General features: G+C 43.2%; 1 protein-coding gene across 1 annotated transcript; it reads left to right on the top strand.

Moving 5' to 3' along the window:
• The first annotated feature begins 18,873 nt into the window (after nucleotides 1–18,873).
• Nucleotides 18,874–23,154, top strand: LOC140905996 (uncharacterized). Its single transcript, XM_073329483.2, has 2 exons — nucleotides 18,874–22,434; nucleotides 22,468–23,154. The coding sequence occupies exons 1-2, from the start codon at nucleotides 18,874–18,876 to the stop codon at nucleotides 23,152–23,154; spliced, it is 4,248 nt and encodes a 1,415-aa protein (XP_073185584.2).
• The last annotated feature ends 220 nt before the right edge of the window (nucleotides 23,155–23,374 follow it).

Raw genomic sequence — 23,374 nt, forward strand, 5'->3', positions numbered from 1 at the left:
CAAATACAGCTTACAATCCTAATAGCTTTCTTTGACTGGGTAACAGGCCTTGTGGATACAGGGGAAGCAGGTATATCTTGACTTTAGTAAGATATACCACATAGTAAGGCATTTATCCTCGGAGGACTGGACAAGAAGCAATTGGCTTAAATTGCAGCAAGGGAAGGTTAGGCTGGGCATTAGGAAAAATGTCCTAACTGTCAGGGTAGTTAACCACTGGAATAATTTCCTAGGGTGGTTGTGAAGTCTCCATCCTTTGAGGTTTTTAAGAACAAGTTAGACAAACACCTGTCAGAAATGGTCTAGTTATTACTTAGTCCTGTGATAAGTGCAGGGGACTGAACTAGATGACCTGTCGAGGTCCCTTCCAGTCCTACACTTCTATGATTCATCAGTATTGCCAATCGCAAACATTCAAAATTCAGTAATTGGGACTACCAAAATCATTAGACTAGCTAAAAATTCATGAGATTTTAAGAAAACTGTATGGGAACCTTTTCCTTTTGCCTTCTGGTTTTTGAGCTTTAGAGAATTGTACTCACTCTTCTACTTTTCATCCTTTCCTTCCTTCCCCTTCATGCCACAAAAACATGCTCCCTCCCCCTCTCTTCCTAGCCCCTTGTGCTTTCCTACAGTCTTGTTTCACTACTGCACTGATGCAGGGGAGATGGAAGAAGTACAGAGGCCAGCAGACAGGTGAGTAGCTAGATGCATATGGTGATGGTGTGGCTGAGTTGTCTATAAGCTTGCCCCTCAAAACACTGCCCGGAGTCAGATGGGGTCTAGTCTCTGACTCCCTGTTTGTGAAGAGAGGTGACTCAAAGTCTCATCTGGATGAGGGAGATCACAGAGAACTCCGAGGGAGGAATTGTCCTTGAGGTGCATATTTCTTCAGTCTTTATTCTGGAAATTTGCACTGAGAAAGCTGTCCAGAGTTGGGGAGGGGTGGCATTTGTAAACTTAGATAAAATACTGTTTTTGTAAAAATCAGTCAAGCCCTGGGAAGTGGGTCATTCTTGATTTTCAAGGACATATAGCCACACTATTCAAGGAGCTGTTTAGTTTCAGAGTAGGAGTGGATGGCATGCTTGTAGCACAGGAACAAAATGGTGTCTGCAGTGAAGTGTTTGCAGTTCGTGTTCATGACATGAATAAGTCTGTTTTCGAAGTCTTTGATTTTACCCTTGAACATCTAACCTGAAATCATTATGTGCAATTATGGGTTGTACCATGTCACCTTCTAAAATCAAGGTCCTGAGTTCTTACAGAGCAGAATAGATGAATAGTGATTTGCTGCAAGTCACTTAACTTCTTTAATTTCTATAAATGGAAATGATAAAACCTATGATAGTGATGTATGGATGGAAAGCACATAAAGCTGTTAAGCATTCTGAATACTCATTATCTTTGTTTCTGCACTCTCAGCTTTGTAGAATACCTTCTGTTTGGTGTTGAGAAGTGCCATAAATTCAGACCTGGATCCTGGAACATGCTCAGTTCCAGGATTTCTCTTGGAAGTGCATTCAACTCCCATTGAGTCAGTGTTGCGGGTTCTCCGCACCTCAGAGTGGGTGGTCTCAAGTTTGTATTACAAAGACCGTTTTGGTTTGGAAGACATTTTTGACCTGACACAATAATTTAGTTTTATTTTATGTGGGCTTATCTTGTGAGATTTTATCTGCTTAGCTCACTGATTCACTCTTTTATAGGTCTGATTCTGCTGTTGTTTCACAGCCTGGAATACTGTGGCTGAAACATATTATAAAATTAAATGTATTATTGACCTGATGTATTTCTTTTTCTTTGTTCAAATTACCTGTATAGTCTCCAGGCTGAATTTCTATACTATGCCTTACTTGGGGCAAGAGCTATTGAGGAGCTAACTCAGGAAAGCAGCTGTATTTAGGAAGGGCACATAAGCATCTGCTTAAGGCCCCTTTAAAGTAATGAGGCTTATGCATGTGCATTACTTTAAGCACATGCTTGAATGCCCTTCATGAAAATGCTTCATGAAAATGAAATCAGGATGCTTTCCTGAATCAGGACCTAACTGAAGCTTCTGCTTTCTTGTCTCCGGACCCTCGTGTGGAATGCAGCAATCTGCCTTTTGAATTTGGTAGATCTCTGTCAGCTTGCACAGGCTATCTAGTCAGGTCAAGGTAAGGGGAGGCAATGCGATCCAGTGGACAGAGCACTAAATTTGGAGTTAGAAGGCCTGGATTCTCTTTGTGTGCACCAAGTGCTCTCTCTCTCCTCCTTCCATCCACTTCCATGCATATTTCCATTGACAGTCCCTTCCTTTCTTGTCCTTGACCAGTTATTCCATGAATTAGGCTTTAAGGTTTTCAGGGCAAGGATCTTATCTGTTTGTGTATTTATGAAGAGCCAGCTACAAACATTGTAGCAGGTTTGAAAAATTCTACCTGCCCTGGATGACCACTTTTTTGTGACTAAAATATTACTACTCCACCCCAAATTCTCTTAATTTTACTTGTCATCATGATGGGGATGGGGCAAGTAAGTTTTGTGCCTGTACTTGTAAATTTTCATGAGTTTTACGAGGATGAATTTGTGGCAGTAGATAGGTAATAAATAATAACTCTCAGCAGAGATAAACATTTATTATCCTATAGTGTAATATGCTAATGTCGATTTGGTTCTGGATATTCATTGTTTATAAGCGGCAGCCCTGTCTTATATTTTATGTCTCTTCATACATTTTTAGGATGAGAAAATTCTTTCTGGAGTATTTTTATTTTAGCTTTCTTTCGGCAGTGTCTGTTTCTTGCTAGGTCTTTGAACCCTTGCCTTATTTTAATTAATGGTATTTTAGGCTTTTGTGCAGAACCCTGCTATATGGTGATGTGTATTATGTTAAAAAAAAAACCCAAGAGAATAAATCTACACCTCTTGCCCTCCTGCCCTCCAACCCCTTCTCTTCAGCATCCTCTCTCCCTACACTTGTCTTTCTGTTTAGCTAATCCCCTCCTAACTAAACTCCACCAGAAACAAATCATGGAACTAACATTTGCCACCATTACATTGTTTTCTAGGCTTGTATGTTATACGCCTTTCCCATATCCATTATCCATTTAGTCTGTTTAAATAGTGAGCTCTTTGTGGCAGGGACTGTTTGCTATTCTGTGTTTGTGCAGTGCCTAGCACAATAGGACCCCATTCTTGGTGGGTCCCTAGGTATTACAGAAATAAACATTATCATTATTAATAATAAATAGAATGGTGCAGTTCTTCTATCTTATATATTTTAGGCAATGCTTTTAAGCCCCAAAGAGACTGCATTGGAAAGCAAGCTGTATAAATATCTTAACACCATGTCTGATATATATGACTCCATTCAGAGCTTTGATGGGACTAGAATGGTCTTGCAAAGATGTTATGAACTGTAGGGCATTAAACCCATGTACACAATAACTATAATAAAAGGAGTACTTTTGGCACTTTAGAGACTAACAAATTTATTTGAGCATAAGCTTTCGTGAGCTACAGCTCACTTCATTGGATGCATGCAGTAGAAAACACAGTAGGGAGATTTATATACATAGAGAACATGAAACAATGGGTGTTACCATACACACTGTAACCAGAGTGATCACTTAAGGTGAGCTATTACCAGCAGGAGGGTTGGGGGGGAACCTTTTGTAGTGATAATCAAGATGGGCCATTTCCAGCAGTTGTCAAGAACGTCTGAGGAACAGTGGAGGGTGGGGGGGGAATAAACATGGGGAAATAGTTTTACTTTGTGTAATGATCCATCCACTCCCAGTCTCTATTCAAGCCTAAGTTAATTGTATCCAGTTTGCAAATTAATTCCAATTCAGCAGTCTCTCCTTGGAGTCTGTTTTTGAAGTTTTTTTGTTGGAGTATTGCCACTTTTAGGTCTGTAATTGAGTGACCAGAAAGATTGAAGTGTTCTCCAACTGGTTTTTGAATGTTATAACTCTTGACGTCTGATTTGTGTCCATTTATTCTTTTACGGAGAGACTGTCCAGTTTGACCAATGTACGTGGCAGAGGGGCATTGCTGGCATATATCACATTGGTAGATGTGCAGCTGAACAAGCCTCTGATAGTGTGGCTGATGTGATTAGGCCCTATGATGGTGTCCCCTGAATAGATATGTGGACACAATTGGCAACGGGCTTTGTTGCAAGGATAGGTTCCTGGGTTAGTGGTTCTGTTGTGTGGTGTGTGGTTGCTGGTTAGTATTTGCTTCAGGATGGGGGGCTGTCTGTAAGCACGGACTGGCCTGTCTCCCAAGATCTGTGAGAGTGATGGGTCGTCCTTCAGGATAGGTTGTAGATCCTTGATGATGCGTTGGAGAGGTTTTAGTTGGGGGCTGAAGGTGATGGCTAGTGGCGTTCTGTTATTTTCTTTGTTGGGCCTGTTCTGTAGTAGGTGACTTCTGGCTACTCTTCTGGCTCTGTCAATCTGTTTCTTCACTTCAGCAGGTGGGTATTGTAGTTGTAAGAATGCTCTATCAAGCATTCGATGAAGTGAGCTGTAGCTCATGAAAGCTTATGCTCAAATAAATTTGTTAGTCTCTAAGGTGCCACAAGTCCTCCTTTTCTTTAAAAGAGAGTTGAGGGTTTTTTTTGAGAAGGCAGGAGTGGGTGAGTACAGTCGAAAGGGGCAGATTGTCAGAACTGAAAAGTGAAGCAGTCAAATTATCCATAATATGAGCTGTAGCACAAACTTCCCATTGCTGCTCCAATGATTTGCCTCATCCTTGATTGGATCAAAGGGTTATTGGTTTTCACTGCCATCCAGGCCTGGTGTTCTATGCTGAAACTTCTAGCAAGGATGACACTGTCAGCTGAGATGGTTTTTAGATGTGGGCACTTATCCACTAGAATTAGACTAAGACCACAAAACTCATTTAACATAGGCTACCAGATAGATATCAAATTACCAGTGTTTTGATCCGTGTGATACTTAGTGGTGTAATTGTTAACACTTTTGTTTTTCATTGCACCTTTAAATATCTAAGGCCTCTGCTGTCTGCAGAGACTGGTAGATATTTTGTATTCAGTTAGTTCAGACTGTCACAGAGGAGACACCAGGCTGGTAGCAAGGGGGAGGCAATAGAGAGCACCTCCCCATCCCCTCCTGACTGCTTTTCCTGCTGCCCCATGGCGTGGGTACTTAGCAGACTATTGTAAGCCAGGAGAGATTTGAACATCCTCTGTCTCCCCAGCTGCAGCTTGTCAAGGGCTGCCTGCTGCATCCCAGGGACTGGAAGGGAGGAGAAAGAGCAGCTCTTGCTGCTTCCCTGTTGCTCACAGGGGAATCAGGTTAGGTATTCCACTCACCCTCCTGAATCCCTACTACAGGATAGCTCCCCTTCCCATTGCAGGTACCCAGTGCAGCCCACACGATGCTTCTGAGAATCACTTAGCCTGGAAAGAAGCCAATAGGTAAATTATAGAAGGCAAAGTGTGAATTTGCTGGAGTGGGGGCCGAGGCACGGTCTAAAATGGCTGGATGTGTGTGTATATGGGAAGACACAGGCTGATTTTACCAAGAGAGAAACAGGTTTTGTTGCTTGGGCAGCCTGGGAGGGATGAGAGACGGGATCAATTGACTGAGGGAGGAAGGGGGAGGCAGAGGACCAGTAATTTGCATGGTTTGGTGGGGACAGACTCAAGAGGGGCAGAAAAATCAGTTGGGGGTACTAAAGATAGAGGGACAGTTAGCTGAGGCAAATGCTAAATTGAGTGGAAGAACTGAGGGGGGCAGAGGGAGAATCAATTGAATGAAGCTGACATAGGGTTGCCAGAATGCCCGGTCGAAAAGGGATCCTGGCGGCTCCAGTCAGCACAGCTGACCTGGCCATTAAGAGTCTGGTTGGCCGCAGCGGCCAGCTCCGCGTGGCTCCCGGAAGCGGCAACATGTCCCTCTGGCTCTTAGGCACAGGTGTGGCCAGGGGGGTTCTGTGCACTGCGCCCGCCCCCAATGCCAGTTCCACATTTCCCATTGGCCGGGAACTGTGGCCAATGGAAGCTGCACGGCAGTGCCTGTGGACAGGAGCAGTGCACAGAGTCCCCTAGCCCTGGCCACCCCTTTGCCTAGGAGCCAGAAGGACATGTCCCTGCTTCTGGGTGCCACCTGAGGTAAGCGCTGCTTGGAGCCCTCATCCCGCACCCCAGCCCTGAGCCCCCTCCTGTACTCTGAACCTCTCAGCCCCAGCCCAGAGCCCCCTCTGCACCCAAACCCCTCATTTCTGGCCCCACCCCTGTGCCCACACCCCCAGCCCAGAGCCCATACCCCCTCCCATACCTCAACCCCCTACCCCAGCCTGGAGCCCCCTCCCACACTCCAAATCCCTCAGACCCAGGGATCCCCCTCCTGCACTCCAAACCCTTCATCCCAAGCGGGCCGCTTCTGGGGTACAGTGCAGTCCGCGGTGCCAGGACAGGCAGGAAGCCTGCCTTAGCACCCCTGCTGCGCCACTGTCCGGGAGCCGCCCAAGATAAGCCCATGTCCCAACCCCGCGCCCCAATCCCCTGCCCCAGCCCTGAGCCCCCTCTAACCCAAAATCCTTTCCTGCACCCCAAACCCCTCATTCCCAGCCCCACCCAGAGCCTGCACCCCCAGCCCAGAGCCCGGACCCCCTCCCACACCCCAACCTCCTGCCCCAGCCCAGAGCCCCCTCCCACACCCTGAACCACTCATTCCCAGCCCCACCCCATAGCTTCACCCCCACACTCCAACCCTCTGCCCCAGCCCTGAGCACCTCCCACACCCCAAGCCCCTCATCCCCAGCTCCATTGGGTCATGGGCATCAACAATTTTCTTCAACTGAGTCGCCAGAAAAAAAGTTTGAAAACCACTACTATAAAAGATCGTAAAATAGATAGGGCCTTTATTTCTTAATTTTATAATATTATAAATATCTGTGATTAATTTTGTCCTGGGAAACTTTTGGAATATCTTTGCTTCTGAGGGTTTCAAAATTATTTTTCATTCCACTATGGGATCTTAATGTGATTATAAGTCTTTGTTTATTTGCTGAGCATCTCTACGTGATTTACAATGAGAAGAATGATGATTTCCCCTCCACAATGGCTGTGGAAGTGTGCATTTGAAGGAAGGGCATACTAAGGGATTAATGTTAGGAAAAATGATAGCTAAGATTCTTTGTTCTGAAGGAAGTGATTAAGTGTCTGTGCTCTATTTCTCTGCATCAGCTTCATTAATTTAAGAAGTGCCACTAGACCAGCCTTCAGCACTGTGGGCACAGAAAGAAATTTTGCTAGTCTCAAGCAGTCAACAAGCCCCATCTTCTGATTTGCATTGCTTAAAATTCAGTGAAGATGACATGAATAATGTAATGTGTGGCAGTGGAGAAGGTGCAGGATGCTGTTTGAATAGATTTTTATCAGTGAATTTATTGTGTGCATTTTTAAAGTTGACCTTTTAATCCAAAATTTTTATTCAGTTGCATTCAGAAGAACTGAGGAACATGGTCATTTTGAATAGGCCTGGCATTAAAAATGTGAGTTTGATAGAAACAAGGATCGTATAAAAAAAAAGACAATGAAACTCAAAGGGTGTGAAGAATCCAGAATAAAATTTTGAAAGGGCAAATAGAAGATGAAGTTAACTGAAATAGATATATCAGTCAGACAGAGGACACATTTATGTATGAGAGCTGATTAAAGAGAAACTGTTTCATTAATGTTTTCCCTGATAAAATACTAGCAATGTTTTATTTCAGCATGATGCTAGTACTGCTGAAGGCTAAGACTGTACTTCCAATATAGTGTATTTCCTTATTTTCAGCCACATATAAGTTAATAGTTTGTGGGCTGACCTTTTGCACTAAATATAATGTTATTTATGTATTCAGCATCATCTAGGAGTGTCAATAAAGATTAAAAATAACCCTGGGCAAGAAGAAAAGAAGGACTTGTGGCACCTTAGAGACTAACAAATTTATTTGAGCATAAGCTTTCGTGAGCTACAGCTCACTTCGTAGCAAGAATAGCAGCAATGATTGTTCTATTTCAGGCCAGGCCTTGTTTTCCCTTTGTGGGTTCACCTGTAAGATGCATGCAACAGAATTTATTTATTTCCATTTTTTATTTTTATTTTGTGCCTTTTTATTTGGGTGCAATACATTTTTGTCTTCAATTGTTTGTTTTTAATAGCAGCAGGCTGAGCCCCAACTCGTCAAAGACTAGGTAAGGAACCCTCCATTTGGGAATTGGGAATGGATGGTGTTCTCCTGGAATGCGGTACATTACTTGATTCCCTCCGTTGGGTAGACCATGCTCTTCAGGCAGGTTATACCATGCACTGACCTTTGCTGCTATATACGTTAGCCCTCCTTGTATAATATTTACCAAAATAATGGTAATAACAAGACAAACAACACAAAACACACAACACAATTTTTGTTGCGACAGTAGATCCATGGTATTCTGGGTTGTTCTTTCACTGGCACGAGCTTGCCAATAAAGTGTCTGAAAAACAAAATAAACATTTCCCAGCCCCTTGGCCGGGGGTGGGGGGACAGATTATTGCATAAAAATACCCCTTCCTTTTACAATTTTTTTTGCTAACTGCAGGAAAAAACAAAAAAATTACCTTTATATTTTTCTTGTTTTGTTCTATAGGCAGGCTAGGTTTTTACCCTTAAAGGGAAAGGGTGAATTATCCCACTGTTCATTTATGAAATTTATGAACTTGTGTACCTCAGTTTCCCCTCTTGTACAATAGACCAGGTTTGTAATGGTTTTTCTGCTGTGCCAAGTTTTAAGTTTATTCACAGGTAATAGCTGAGAGGCAGTATTACCATGAGATCTTTGACATGAAATTTGTTTTTAATTACCATTTTTAGCATGCTTGAAAATCCCCCCTCCCCCCCAAAAAAATTATAAAACCCTATACATTGTTATGGGATTACTTACTAGCATTTATTTTAAGGTTTAACATTGTGACAGATTACTTAGAGCTAGCTTAAGGCTCAGTGTTGTGCATTTTACCCCTGCTGTTGCTCCATGGGGCACTGTCTTTTAACATTTTCAGTTTTAGCTGCTATTTATTACCTCCGAAAAAGTATCCAGAATCTCTCCCCATTCTTCCAGTTCTGGCTCCCCCAGCTAGGAACATATTTTGTAATCCTTATTTTAAAAGATATTAAACTTTATAAAAAACATGGAAGTACCCAAAGGGTTAAATGTTAAATACCGAAGCCACATTACGCTAGCTGCAGGTGTTTAGCACAAGGGTCTGTCAGTGTTGCAACTTTGAATGAGAAATTTAAATAGAGTTTAGTGGCATTGGTTTTTTTTAATTTAAAAAACAAAACAAAACCAATTTATTTTCAACTTACAAACAGGATTTTACTAACCATGAGTGTTGGTTTAGGTTCTTAAAACATTACATAATTACACAAAAAGATTTACACACAAATTTCTTTTTGCCCAATACCCCTTGCAATGCTTTTATTATTTTTTATAAAATTGTACCCCGATTACACTCCCATTTTGTATAACTGGAGACAGTCAAATTAAATTTTAATAGAAATCCCTTACATTTTTTCAGTGATTTTGATTAACTTGTCCAATAGTTAAATAATATAGATCAGAGTATTTGGCTACTTGCTGCCTGCAGCAGTCCTTTACCAACCATTTCTGTGGGAAAAGGGCCCATGTACCGAGTTGCACATATATTATATTTACATAACTAGGTTTTATTTTTAAGCCACAAACTTTTCTTTTATAATGCCACAATTGTTATTTTTTTAACATTTTTACGACTTTTAATAGTTTACTTTTTAAAAAACTTTTGTAAAACTTTGTAGCATTAATTTCACTACTTGTAACTTTTCACTTACTTTAAATTATTCACTTGTGCATTAAATTTTTTAAGGTGGTACATTTTGTACCTTTTGTGTTGCAAAGTATTTGTTTCCATGGTCACCTGTGGACCTTTGTTTCCATGGTCACCTGTGGACCTTTTACTCTAAAAAATTTCAGTGGAATGCAGCAAACTCTGTCCTGCTTTGTTCAAACAAACTTTTTACTAAGAGTTTGAAGTACCGTCCATTAAAACTTCAGAAGAGCAAAAGTGTGAGAGGGGAGATGGTGGGGAGGGGGAGAGAGACAGAGAAAAATGGGGGATGGGAAAGAAGAATTTTGTTTTCAGGCATCTACTTGACCCTTCAGGGTCAGGTTCTTTGATTCGGTACGATTAAAATTGTTTATACATTTTCAGCTATTCAGACTGCCAGCACACTGTGATGATTTACCATGCACTGTTAGTCAGCAATTTGCTGCAGAATTTCCACTTTGCTTTTAAGACTGGTAACCTCCTCCCATAAACCTGACAGACCCTCACATAGAGCCTGCAACAAAAAGGAGCACTTGGACGCCAGGGAAGCTTCCATCCACCCCTGGATGGCTCGTCAATCCTGACAATCCCGGGGGGGGGGGGATGAGCCGCATAAGGCATCCCCCATTTCCCCATCAGTTTATTAATAAACTCCTTAACCAAGGTTGCAGGAAAGGGCCCGTTCAACTTACTCATCGAATCCATAGTGAGACATGGCGATCAGGCTGGGATCCTGTTCTTGATGCCAGATGTTAGAAGAATGAGCAGGAGGACCCAGAGGCGCATTGAGTAGACGGGCTTCATTATTGCGGTACTTGTTCCCCTTGACCCAATTGTCGAGTAAGAACTGACTTAATCACATCATGCTCTTTTATTTAAATCAATATGTAAATATTTACTTTCACTACAACATCCCCAAAACCCTTATTTAGTAATATGAATGCCCATAGAATGACGATTAATAACTATACACTGAATATAATTATTCCTACCCCGATTACTGTTTACTGCATTAACATATTCTACAAATAATGTTTACTTTGAAAATACATTTCTTTGCAATAATTGCAGCCACAAATTTCCTTAATCAGAAGTTTGCAGGAAAGGAAGGAAGGGGCCATGACCCCGAGCTCGTTTATATAGCTGGAAAAGGAAGGGACGGGGCAAATAAAACTGCTTTACACAAAGGTATCCTTTAAATCCCCACATTCCTTATGCAGCTGCAACGCTTATCAATCCTTAACAAAAAGAAAGGAAGGGAAAAGAATGGCACTTTATCTTCAATCTATCAGGGAAAGGTGTAACATGATCCAATGGGTAGAAATTGAAGCAAGACAAATTCAGTCTGGAAATAAGGTATACATTTTTAACAGTGAGAGTAATTAACCATTGGAACAAATTATCGGGGGTTGTGGTGGATTATCCATCACTGGCAATTTTAAAATCAAGATTGGGGTTTTTTTTCTAAAAGATCTGCTCCAGGAATTATTTTGAGGGAACTTCTAAGGCCTGTGTTATACAGGAGGTCAGACTAGATAATCACAGTGGTCCCTTCTGGCCTTGGAATCTATGAATCAAACTTGCCTTAAGGAATATGGAAGTTAAGAAGTCTCACATGGGATTGCTGTCAAGGCAGAGGAAATGATTGTGCTGATAACCTTGACAATATCATTTTAATAGTGTGAAATTAGAGTTGGTGACAGTCTGACAGCTTCAGAAACAGAAATCCTGTCTTCCCAGAGCAGGTCTGAAGTAGCTCCCGCTTCCCCACACCATTCCACTGTGCTTCACCAAGAGCTGGACAGGCCACCACCATAGTGATAGGGTAGTTTGTCTTCTATGCTCATTCAGTCTTTGGCCTCTCTTTTGAGAGTGACGAGTGCCAGTGGCCGTGACTTGTGGGATTCATTTTTGTAATATGGGCACCAGTCTAGTGGAAAAATGAACTGTCAGCACCAGCTCACTCCACCACAAACATCAACTAATGGGCATCAGCTAATAGTTTGTGGTCACCACTGATTTGGGCTGGATTCACATCACTGATTCAGGGATTAAAGGTGTCACACACCTTCTCTTTGATCCATCTGATTCCATTTTAGTGTATGTGATGCTGGCAAACCAGATGTCAGCTCTTGCCAAGACTGCAGGCATTAGCTAAGAACTAACAAACTCATGGCTGGAGACCAGACCAGTTCACCTGTATGTTAGTTTTTCTCAAAATACTTGAGAAGTACTTGAGATAGTCCAGAAAGACTATCAAAATGAGCTGGAACATCGCAATCCAAAGGATTGGTTAATGGCCCTATCTCACCTTGGAAATGCTATGTGCACGGAAGCTAATCCTGTGGACTTGGAAGCTAAATGAAGGAAATAAAACTAAGTCACAGGGAAATTTTCCATCGTTTTGAGCGTTTGAACTTTGACAGGGTTTGAGACACCAAACTGAAGTCAGAAATCCCAAGGGGCTGCTCCTGGATCCACCCTGAAGGACACTTTGAATTGACAGATCACTACAACTCTTAGGGTTTAGATGATAACCCATATGTATGTGTATATGTTTGCTTGCTTTAGCCTGTAAATAATTCTCATTTCTTTTTCCTAGTTAATAAACCTTTAGATGGTTTATTACAGGATTGGCTACAGGTGTTGTCATTGCTATAAAGTCATTTTAGGATACCAATTGATCTGGGGTAAGTGACGGGTCTCTTGGTCCTGGGAGCAACCTGAATATGTACAGTGTGATTTTTGGTGTAAGTGACCATTTATCACAAAGTCCAATTTGTCTGGAGGGCCTAAGGGGACCATCTGTGACTCCACTGTAAGACTGTATGTATTTTACTCCCCACTAGAGCAATCAACCTGTTACCAGTTTTACACCAGCTATTGTAGCAATAGCTATCAAGTTATGAATATGGAAGTGGCTTAGCAAATGAGATAATGTAACTATATAATGTTAGCATGGGAGTGACTAGGCTGGTACCTGTGTAAAGTATCTGGGCATGATGAGTGTGAATTTAATATTTCCAAAATCTTGAGGAGCCTGAGACTGACCTGGGTGCTAATGCAGTTAAGAGTCCTCTCTTCAGCTAGCTTGGCTTTTGGGTGAGTATTAAACACAAGAAGTACTAGTGCAAAACTGATGCAGGAGATTGAGCAATGTAATATATGAAATCTCTTGAAAACCTTTAATAGTACAAGCATACATTCAAACATGCATCGGAAAATGAAAGTTCTATTGTTTATATAGATATCAAATTCTATAACAACACAATGGATTTATATCACATTTGATTTTAAAATACTCTTGTTTCTAACCTTTTATGCCATTGTCAAGAGAAAAACAAAATTATATTTACATCTGAGCTTACAATCTCATTGCAATACTAGCAGACACATTTTACTGCAATAACAGGTATTGATGACACTTTATAGAGCATAAATAACAGGCAGTTGTGAATTTTGCTGCCATAATTCCATCAAGGGGTCCTTGTTACAGTTTGTCAAACTAAAATAGTGAGGCTTGAATCATTTATTTAGTTGCCAGGATTTTCAGAATTGCTGAGCACTCATTGCTTTTGTTAATTTCATCTGCAGTTGTGTGTGATCAACAACTGAAAATTCCAAAGTCCAAAATAAAGTAACAGCCCCATAATTCAATATGTACCTGATTTTTATTTTATATATACATGGATCCTGATGTAAACACATATTTATGCTGCTCCTTAATCATCTGAGTGGAAAGCAGCATCTGATTGAATAAGCTTTGTGACTGGCAAAGTTTGATAATTCAGGAATTTTTCATCACACCTGTGATCACTTTTTTGTTGCATGGATTACAATGCATCCACAGGTTGATAATATTGTAATAAATATGCAGCCATAATAACTCAGGCTATGATCCTGTCAGATCTTATAAACTAAACTGGGGTCAAGCAGAGTCAGTGGAAGGATAGGAGACCTCTAGGAAGGGTATTGGAAGACTTGGTGTTTCTGACTCAGTAGATGGGATTCTTCTGTCTGGGTCTTTACTGAACCATTGCCCAGCACAGTGTTAGAGGAGGAATAATATGGTTGGAAGTGCTAACTTTTGGATGAAATACAAAACAGAGGTTCTGACCACTTGGGATCATTCAAGGTTGCCCTGCTACTTCAGTAATGTGTGCATTACTAATGCCCTAGACCAGTGGTTCTCAACTAAGGATGCCGCTTGTTCAGGGAAAGCCCCTGGTGGGACGGGCCAGTTTGTTCACCTGCCGCGGGAAGGGCGGCCAACACGTCCCTCGGCCCACGCCGCTTCCCGCAGCCCCCATTGGCCTGGAGCGGCAAATGGCAGCCAGTGGGAGCTGCGGTCGGCCGAATCTGCGGACACGGCAGGTAAACAAACCGGTCCGGCCCACCAGGGGCTTTCCCTGAACAAGCGGTGCCCCTTGAGATCCACTGCCCTAGACAGATTAGATCCTGCTCACCACAGACACCAACTTTAATTTTTCCAGATGGGTGCTCCACCCCCGCTGTTCCCCGAGGCTCTGCCCCTTCCCCCACCCTCACTCCACCTCTTCCCTCCCCTGCTCTGCCCCCTGCTCCGCCCCAGATCGGCTGGTATTCTGGGGGTGCTAAGCATCCACTATTTTTTTCTGTGGGTTCTCCAGCCCCAGAGCACCCACAGAGTCGGTGGCTATACTGCTGACTACAATATTTTAATGCCACTCCCTGGTTTTGGGGCCACCCAGTATCAATTTGGCCTGTGATGTAAGGTGGAGCAGCCTTAGGGCTGTTGTAATTTATACTAAGCTGCCTATGACCACAATGGGCCATTCTCACAACCAGGCATTTCCAAGGCATGGCAACACACCAGCCAAACTGCTTTCCCCCAGACATGCACTGCAGTCTGGGGGATGAAAGATCTGGCGGTGTAGTGCTGCTATCCAGCTCTCAACGATCTGGGGCTGCCATAGATGGGAAATTCCCACATAGTTGGTTAGGCTGGCATAGCCTCTTAGGAAAGTCAGTAAAGCTTGCACAACCAGAGCAGTGCAAAGGAGCCGTAGCATAGTGGAGAATCCCACCTGTTTTGTTTTATATACACAAAGAGTTAAATGTGTATTTTGCAAACAGCATCATCTCCCCAGGTTTCTTAAGGCCACTTCAAAATCAGCACCTGAATGAAGAACCATATAGTAGCCAGACTGATAGATATTCAGTCTGTCTGCCTAGACAATTTTTATCATCTTTGATTAAGGAAAACGGTAAAGAAAAAAGAACAAATATCAAAATTTAAGGGTGGCCATCGAAGATCTGTTTAACTTATTATTGCTTTAAAATATTAAGTGGTAACATGAAATAAATTTTTATTTTCAGAGGTGTTTCCTTCTGCATTTTTCTTGCAACCATTTTAAGAAAAATATATTTAGAGATTGTATTGTACACGTAAATCAGTGGTTCTCAAACTGTGGGTCAGGACCCCAAAGTGGGTAGCAATCCCATTTTAATGGGTCGCCGGGGCTGGCTTAGACTTTCTGGGGCCCAGGACCAAAGCCCAAGGCCCAACCCCACCACCCAGGGCCGAAGCCCATGGGCTTCCGCCATGGGTGTCGGGTCTCAAGTTACAGACCCCCTGCCTGGGTCTGAAGCCCTTTGGCTTTGGCCCCCCTGCCTGGGGCAGCGGGGTTTGGACAGGTTCAGGCTTCAATCCCCCCTCTTGGGGTCATGTAGAAATTTTTATTGTCAGAAGGGGGTCGCGGTGCAATGAAGTTTGAGAACCCCTTACGTAGATAATCTAAATGTTTGGTACATTTAAAGTAATCACCTTTTTCCACTAGGTGGCACCATAGACTTACTACAGTAATAGTTACATTCTAATTTGTGTTTTAGTTTTTCATCCCTTGTTTCTATTCATTCCCCTTTTTGAGGGTGAAATCACTAGACATTTTTTCTCGGTACCAGAGCTGTGCAGAATTAGCATGTTTAGCATAGCATATTTAGGATAATTGATTTTATTTTTTATTTTATTTTATTAAGGGTCTACCGCTCTGATAGTTTAGAATAGTAAATTTTTCTATTGTTCCTGTGCTAATTCTTGATTCCGGGCTATACTGCGCATTTCTTTTTTGGTTGGTTTTTGTCTTAAGTGTATTGACTCTACGTAGATGATCTGGCAGAAGTAAATTCTAAGAAACAATTTAAGTGAAGAGAGGGGTGGTCGCTTGGTGAGGAAGTTTTGAGTGGAAGCTCCATGTACAAAGGCCATCATTGGCTGAAGGGAGTATTGGGGAAACCTGGAAAAAGACAAGGTCTGAGGTACACACTGTAGATGTGTGGATGTAATGCTATAAATGCAAGACCAAGAAGTATGAACTTGATACATAGTGCAGTGTGCTGTGTTGTAGCCATGTCGGTCCCAGGATATTAGAGAGGCAAGGCGGATGAGGTAACATATTTCATTGGACCAGCTTCAGTTGGTGAGAGAGAGAAACTTTTGAGCTACACAGAGCTTGTCTTGAGGTCTGGGAAAGAAGAGCTTTGTGTAGCTCAAAAGCTTCACTTTCTCACCAACACAAGCTGGTCCAATAAAGGATATTCCCACGCCCAGATGATGCAGTGGGCAGTGAGTGGAGTTCAAAGGTAAATAATTGGTGAGGATGGTTCTGGCAACCTCATTATTCAAAGACTTTGGGGCAAGGAGGTGAGGTGGATATCCAGAAGGTCAGAGGGGAGGAGAAGGAGTTGGTAATTGAGAATTGGGATGCTGAGAGCATGGACAAGAGTTTAAGCCATCGAGATCGATAGGAAAGGACAGATTTCTTATATGTTGTGGAGGAAGAAGTGGCAGGATTTCATCTTGGCCTGGCCATGGGACATAGAGGGATTTGGAGAAATGATCTTACAGCTGAGAAATTTCCTTGCTCTAGCACCCCATCATGCCAGTCCAGACCGTTGGAACTTCAAGAGCAGAACCCAATTCAAGAAATGACACAAAGTGAATACCTAGGAAAGTCTGATATCTAATGGACTGTACCATGGAGGGCCAACTTACTGAAGCTGTCCTGCAGTGGCTCAAAAGTTTGAGTACCAACCTCCGGGCAAACTGTTAAGAGCAGGGCACAAACCCCAAATTGGCTGTGAGCTCTGTACTTAGATTTCATCAATCAAGTATCAAGTGTAAACTCCTCAGGCAGTATAACAGTGTAATCATGGAGTCACAGACAGTCCCCTTGGGTAGTCCAATGTATCTTGTCACCTAGGCAAGCTTGCCTTTGTGACAGATGGTCCCTTACCCCAAAAATCACAAAAATATTCAGGCTACTCCCAGTCCCAAAGGACCAGTCACTTAACCCAGGTCAGTGGCATCAAAGCAACCCTTGTAGCCAATCTCATAATAAACTATCTAAAGATTTAACTAAGAAAAGGAAATATGAGAGTTATTGACAAGGTTAAAGCAGGTAAACATACACAGACAAATGAGTTACTGTCTTAGGCTCCAAAAGGTAATAGAAACTTCTATAATAAGCAAGCCCTATATGTCCCTTAGGGCTAACCCAGGCTAAACACGTGAGATCTTTTGCTTATGCCTAGAAAATTTTGCACTAAAGAGTCCATGCAGTACAGACAATTTCTTCTTGTTAGGGGTTTTTATCCCATCCCCCCACCCCTTGTTTGAGCAGCCAGCTCAGCTGATGGGAGGAATTAACCCACATGTCCTCTTCATTGGGGGAGCAGGGGGATGGGAAGAGCAATCAACAAAATATTTTATCCTTAGATGTTCCACAATAGTTCATCTGGTGTCCATGGGCCTTCTCTGTTGGGCAGGACATAACACCTTCTGTTAAAAGCTAGTGTTTCATACTAATTCATATCTCCTTCCTGTCTAGTGATTTACACAATTAGAGAGAATCACAATGCAAATGCTCCAATATTACCTCACAATATGGGTGCTATAAGGGAGATTAATGCATACAGCAACTTAGAAACATTCAATAAAGTCTAAATACTAAGCACATTTTATAACTCTAATATCTATTCATCAATACTAATATATAGCTGAGCCAGACTAATTCTAGCTATGTATTTGTCAGTATCCAAGTGAGGCATGAGGACTTCGGCATAAGCTGGCACTTGGCTTGCCAGCGTCACAGGCGATAGAGATCCACAGAGGCTGACTCATCAACCCTGAATTGATGAAAAAAAGTTATGTAAAGGTGCTTACATCGCAGTGACATGCAGAAAAAACTTTAGGAGCCCTTTGAAGTGAAATTGGGGTGTTTCCTGTGACTCTGGTGGAGTTCTTGGCTTGTCTGAATGCAGCTCAATCATCCCTCCTGAAATATTTGTTTCAAAATGCTTCTGAAGAGCAATTTTTAAAATTTTGGCATAGACGAGTTCTCCCAAATGTTTGGAAAATGACCTAGAGGATATCCCTCGCATTCACCCTGAGATTTTCATTCCCATTCCCCACTTCAGAGTACTCAAGTTGAACATTGTGATATAATATCAACATAGTTATTATATTTTCATTAATGGAATATAACATATCAGCAAAGCACATCTTAATAACAGAAGATTGTTTGCCAGATTCTGTCTATGGTTGTGAAAAAGAATTTTTGTTCAAATGAGATGACAAATGAATAAATTCCCCAGTCTTGTACCCACTTCTGTCTGAAGCATACATACCCCTGATAGACAAAATATATTATAGTCTGAGGAGATAAATTTTTGTGGGAACTCCTTTTTAAAACATTGGTAGCACATGACTTTAAGAACACATCTCAGGATTCTAATGATGACATGATTTATGACATCACAAAAAATATCACAGTTTATGAAGTCAGTAGGACCCTGAGGATGACTTTTAGCCTTGTATGAGGATTCAGGACAATGGGAGAAGAAGGAACAAAGACGTTTGCCATGAGGCCTCATGTTAACTTATTAACCAAATCCTTGTCTATAGTGAGTCATTTTCCTTCTTTTCCTTCCTTCCTCCTCAATTGAGACCAAACTGTGTCCCATACTCTCTCCTGGGATGGGCACCATGAATCCTAGGGCAGTTCACAGTGAGATGCAGGACTTGGTGAAATTGAATCAGGGCTTTATAAATTCTGAAGATCGCCGCTTCCTTCGGGAATCAGTAGTGAGCCTGGAAAATTCCATGTCTCCCACTTCAAGCCATACAGCTGCAGGTGAGATGGTCAGAGAGGCAGATAAGCTCCTGAAAGAGGCTGGGAACAAAGTGAATGATTTGGAAACTGATGCAGAGGAGGTGATTGAACCAGACCAAGATGATCACCAAGAGTTGGGAGACCAAAACTTGCAGGTAACAGATGAGATGATGATGCAGGCTAATGAAAAGAATAGGGAGGCCTTTGGTGTCCTGTCTAAAGGTGAACTTCAGAAAGCAATTGACTTGTTTTCAGATGCCATCAAGCTGAATCCATATCTTGCCAACTCGTATACTAATAGAGCCAATGTCTTCATGTACCTACAGAAACCAAACGCTGCCATTAGCGACTGTAACAGAGCCATAGAGCTCAACCCTAACTTAGCACAGCCCTACAAGTTGCGAGGAAAAGCACTCCAGCTCCTGGGGCTCTTGGAAGAAGCAGCCTGTGACCTGGCCTTAGCTTGCAAACTGGGTTATGATGAAGATGCCAGTGATGTGGTAAAGGAAGTGCAGGTGAGAACACAGAAGAACTCTGAACACAAAAATGTGCAAAAATGTAAGCACGGGAAGACAATGGAGAGAGTGAAAAAGGCTCTGGCAAAAGGCAGAGCTGATAGGACAGCCCCATGGGATCAGGAAAAAGCTCAGAGGGAGAAGGAGTCCAGTGAGGAATCCGATAGTGATGAGAGTGAGTTGGAGATCGATAATGAAGGAGTGATTGAACCCGATAAGGATGAGCCCCAAGAGATGGGCGATGAGAATCTGAAGGTAACAGACGAAATGATGAAGCAGGCCATTGAAAAGAAGAGGGAGGCTTTTGATGCAATGGGTAAAGGAGAACTTCAGAGAGCTGTTGACTTGTTCACAGATGCCATCAAACTGAACCCACAGCTTACAATTTTATATGCCAACCGAGCCAGTGTCTATGTGCAGTTGCAGAAGCCAAATGCTGCCATTAGAGACTGTGACAGAGCCATAAATATCAACCCTGATTCCGCACAGCCCTACAAGTGGCGAGGGAAAGCGCTTCGGCTCCTGGGTTACTGGCAGGAGGCTGCCGAGGACCTGTCCTTGGCCTGTCAGCTGGATTATGATGAAGAGACCAATGCCATGCTGAATGAGGTGCAGCCAAGGGCCCAGAAAATCACCCACCACTGGAGAAAATATGAGCAAAAGCAAAAAGAAAAGAGATTTAAGGAGGCCCTGGAGAGAATGAAGAAAGCCATCGAGGAGAGGGAGGGAGCTCAACTTCAAACACCTGAGGAACAGGAAAGAGGTGAGCTTGAGGCCTGGCAAGAAGAGGAAAGAGCTAAGCCTCAGGGTACCCAGAAACATGAAAGAGTTAGGCTTCAGGCCTCCTGGGAACAATGGGGTGCACATCTTAAATACTCTAGAGAACAAGAAGGAGCTCTGCCAGTGGACCATGGGGACAAGGAGAAATTCCAGCTGAAGGCCCAGGGGAGAGCTGAGAGTGAGGAAGAGTCCAGTGAGGAGTCCGAGAGTGAGTTGGAGATCGATAATGAAGGAGTGATTGAACCTGATGAGGATGAGCCCCAAGAGATGGGCGATGAGAATCTGAAGGTAACAGACGAAATGATGAAGCAGGCCATTGAAAAGAAGAGGGAGGCTTTTGATGCGGTGGGTAAAGGAGAACTTCAGAGAGCTGTTGACTTGTTCACAGATGCCATCAAACTGAACCCACGGCTTACAATTTTATATGCCAACCGAGCCAGTGTCTATGTGCAGTTGCAGAAGCCAAATGCTGCCATTAGAGACTGTGACAGAGCCATAAATATCAACCCTGACTCCGCACAGCCCTACAAGTGGCGAGGGAAAGCACTTCGGCTCCTGGGTTACTGGCAGGAGGCTGCCAAGGACCTGTCCTTGGCCTGTCAGCTGGATTATGATGAAGAGACCAATGCAATGCTGAATGAGGTGCAGCCAAGGGCCCAGAAAATCACCCACCACTGGAGGAAGTATGAGCAAAAGTGCAAGGAAGACGAATTTAAGGAGATGGTAGAGAGGATAAAAAAAGTCTTGGAGGATCAGGAGAGTGCTCAGAAAGCCCTGGAAGAACTGGAGATCTATGAGAAAGCAGCCCTAGAGGAACAGGAGAAAACCATGAAGGAACCTGAGACAGCTGAGCAGATAGTGCTGAAAGAACAGGAGGACAATCAACAGGAGCGAATGGAGGAACAAGAGAGAGCTCAGCAGAAGGTGTTGCAAGAACAAGAGTCAGTTAAGCAGATGGATCTGGAGGAACAGTTGATAGCGTTGCAGACTGAGCTGGAAGAACAGTTGAAAACTCAGCAGATGGAGCTGGAGGAAGAGGAGAGAGCTCTGCAGAAGTTGCTGGAAGAACAGGAGAGGACCCAGAAGAAGGTGCTGGAAAAACAGGAGAAAACCCAGATGAAGGCTCTGGAAGAACTGGAAAGAGCTCAACAGCTGGCTCTGAAGGAACTGGAAAGAGCTCAGAAGAAGGTCTTAGAGGAACAGGAAAAAACTCAGAAGGCAGCCCTGAAAGAACAGGAGAGAGCTCAGAAGAAATCCCAGGAGGAAAAGGAGAGGGCTGAGAAAGCCCTGGAGGAACTGGCAAGAGCTCATAAGATGGCCCTGAAGGAGCTGGAGATTGCTCAGAAAAAAGGCCTGGAGGAACATGAAAGAGCCCAGCAGAAGGCCTTGGCAGAACAAAAGAAAGCTCATATGGCTATGGAAGAACTGGAGAAAGCTCATAAGAAGCAAGAGAGAGCGCAGAAGGCTGCCCTAGAGGAGCAGAAGAGAGCTCAGAAGGCCCTAGAGGTACTGGAAAGAGAACAGAGAAAGGCCATAGAGGAGCAGAAGAGAGCTCAAAAGAAGGCCATAGAGGAGCAGGAAAAAGCCCAGAAAGCCCTGGAGGAACTGGCAAGAGTTCAGCAGCAGACCCTAGAGGAAAAAGAGAGAGCTCAGAAGAAGACCAGAGAGGAACAGGAAAGAGCCAAGAAAACCCTGGAAGAACTGGTGAGAGCTCAGAAAGAGGCCCTAGATGAACAAGAGAGAGCTCAGAAGAAGGCTACAGAGGAACAGAAAAGGGCTAAAAAGGCCTTGGAGGAACTGGAGAGGACTCAGAAAAAGACCTTGGAGGAACTGGAGAGAGCTCAGAAAAAGGCCCTGGAGGAACAAGAGAGAGCTCAAAAGAAAGCCCTGGAGGAACAGGAGAGGGCTCAAAAAGGCCTGGAGGAACTGGAGAAAGCTCAGAAAAAGGCCCTGGAGGAACAAGAGAGAGCTCAAAAGAAAGCCCTGGAGGAACAGGAGAGGGCTCAAAAAGGCTTGGAGGAACTAGAGAAAGCTCAGAAAAAGGCACTGGAGGAACTGGAGAGAGCTCAGAAAGAGGCAGTAGAGGAACAAGAGAAAGCTCAGAAGAAAGCCCTGGAGGAACAAGAGAAAGTTCAGAAGAAAGCCTTAGAGGAACAGAAGAAGACTCAGAAAGCTCTGGAGGAACTGGAGAGAGCTCAGAAAAACTCCCTAGAGGAGCTGGAGAGAGTTCAGAAAGGGGTCCTGGAGAAACAAGAGAAAGCTCAGGAGAAAGCCCTGGAGGAACAGAAGAGGGCTCAGAAAGCTCTGGAGAAACTGGAGAGAGCTCAGAAAAACTCCCTAGAGGAGCTGGAGAGAGTTCAGAAAGGGGTCCTGGAGAAACAAGAGAAAGCTCAGAAGAAAGCCCTGGAGGAACAGAAGAGGGCTCAGAAAGCTCTGGAGAAACTGGAGAGAGCTCATAAAAACTCCCTAGAGGAGCTGGAGAGAGTTCAGAAAGGGGTCCTGGATGAGCCAGAAAAAGCTCAGAAGGAGGCCCTGGAGGAACATGAGAGAGCTCAGAAAAAGGTTGCAGAGGAACAGGAGGAAGCTCAGAAAGAGGCCCAAGAAGAACATGAAATAACTCATAAAACGTTTTGTGAAGACCTGGAAAGAGCTCAGGACAAAGACTTAGAGGAATGGGAGAAAACTCATAAAAAGGTCTGTATAGAACAGGAAATAGATCAGGAGAAAGACATAGAGGAACAGGCAACAGCCATGGAGGAACAACTGAAAGCTCAAAAAGGTCCAGAGCATGCAACAAGTTCATTAAGACCTCTCGCAAAATCCATTTGGGACTATTTTGAATCAGGCTAGACTCAGAATTCTGACCCATTGTCTGAGTTTGTCCTGGAACCCAGCAAACATTAACAAACACAGGAATCAATGCACGCTCACTGCAGTGTGTAAATTTGGAGGTCGTGTACAACTGCTGTTTTCATTAAAGTGAAATTAAAACACAAATATGAACATAATTTTTCCATCATTTTTTATTTCTCCATCTAAACAGTTTTTAAAGGATTAAAGCACTTCTCAT

The sequence above is a fragment of the Lepidochelys kempii genome, chromosome 2, assembly GCF_965140285.1.
Source record: "Lepidochelys kempii isolate rLepKem1 chromosome 2, rLepKem1.hap1, whole genome shotgun sequence".
Lineage (NCBI taxonomy): Eukaryota > Metazoa > Chordata > Testudines > Cheloniidae > Lepidochelys > Lepidochelys kempii.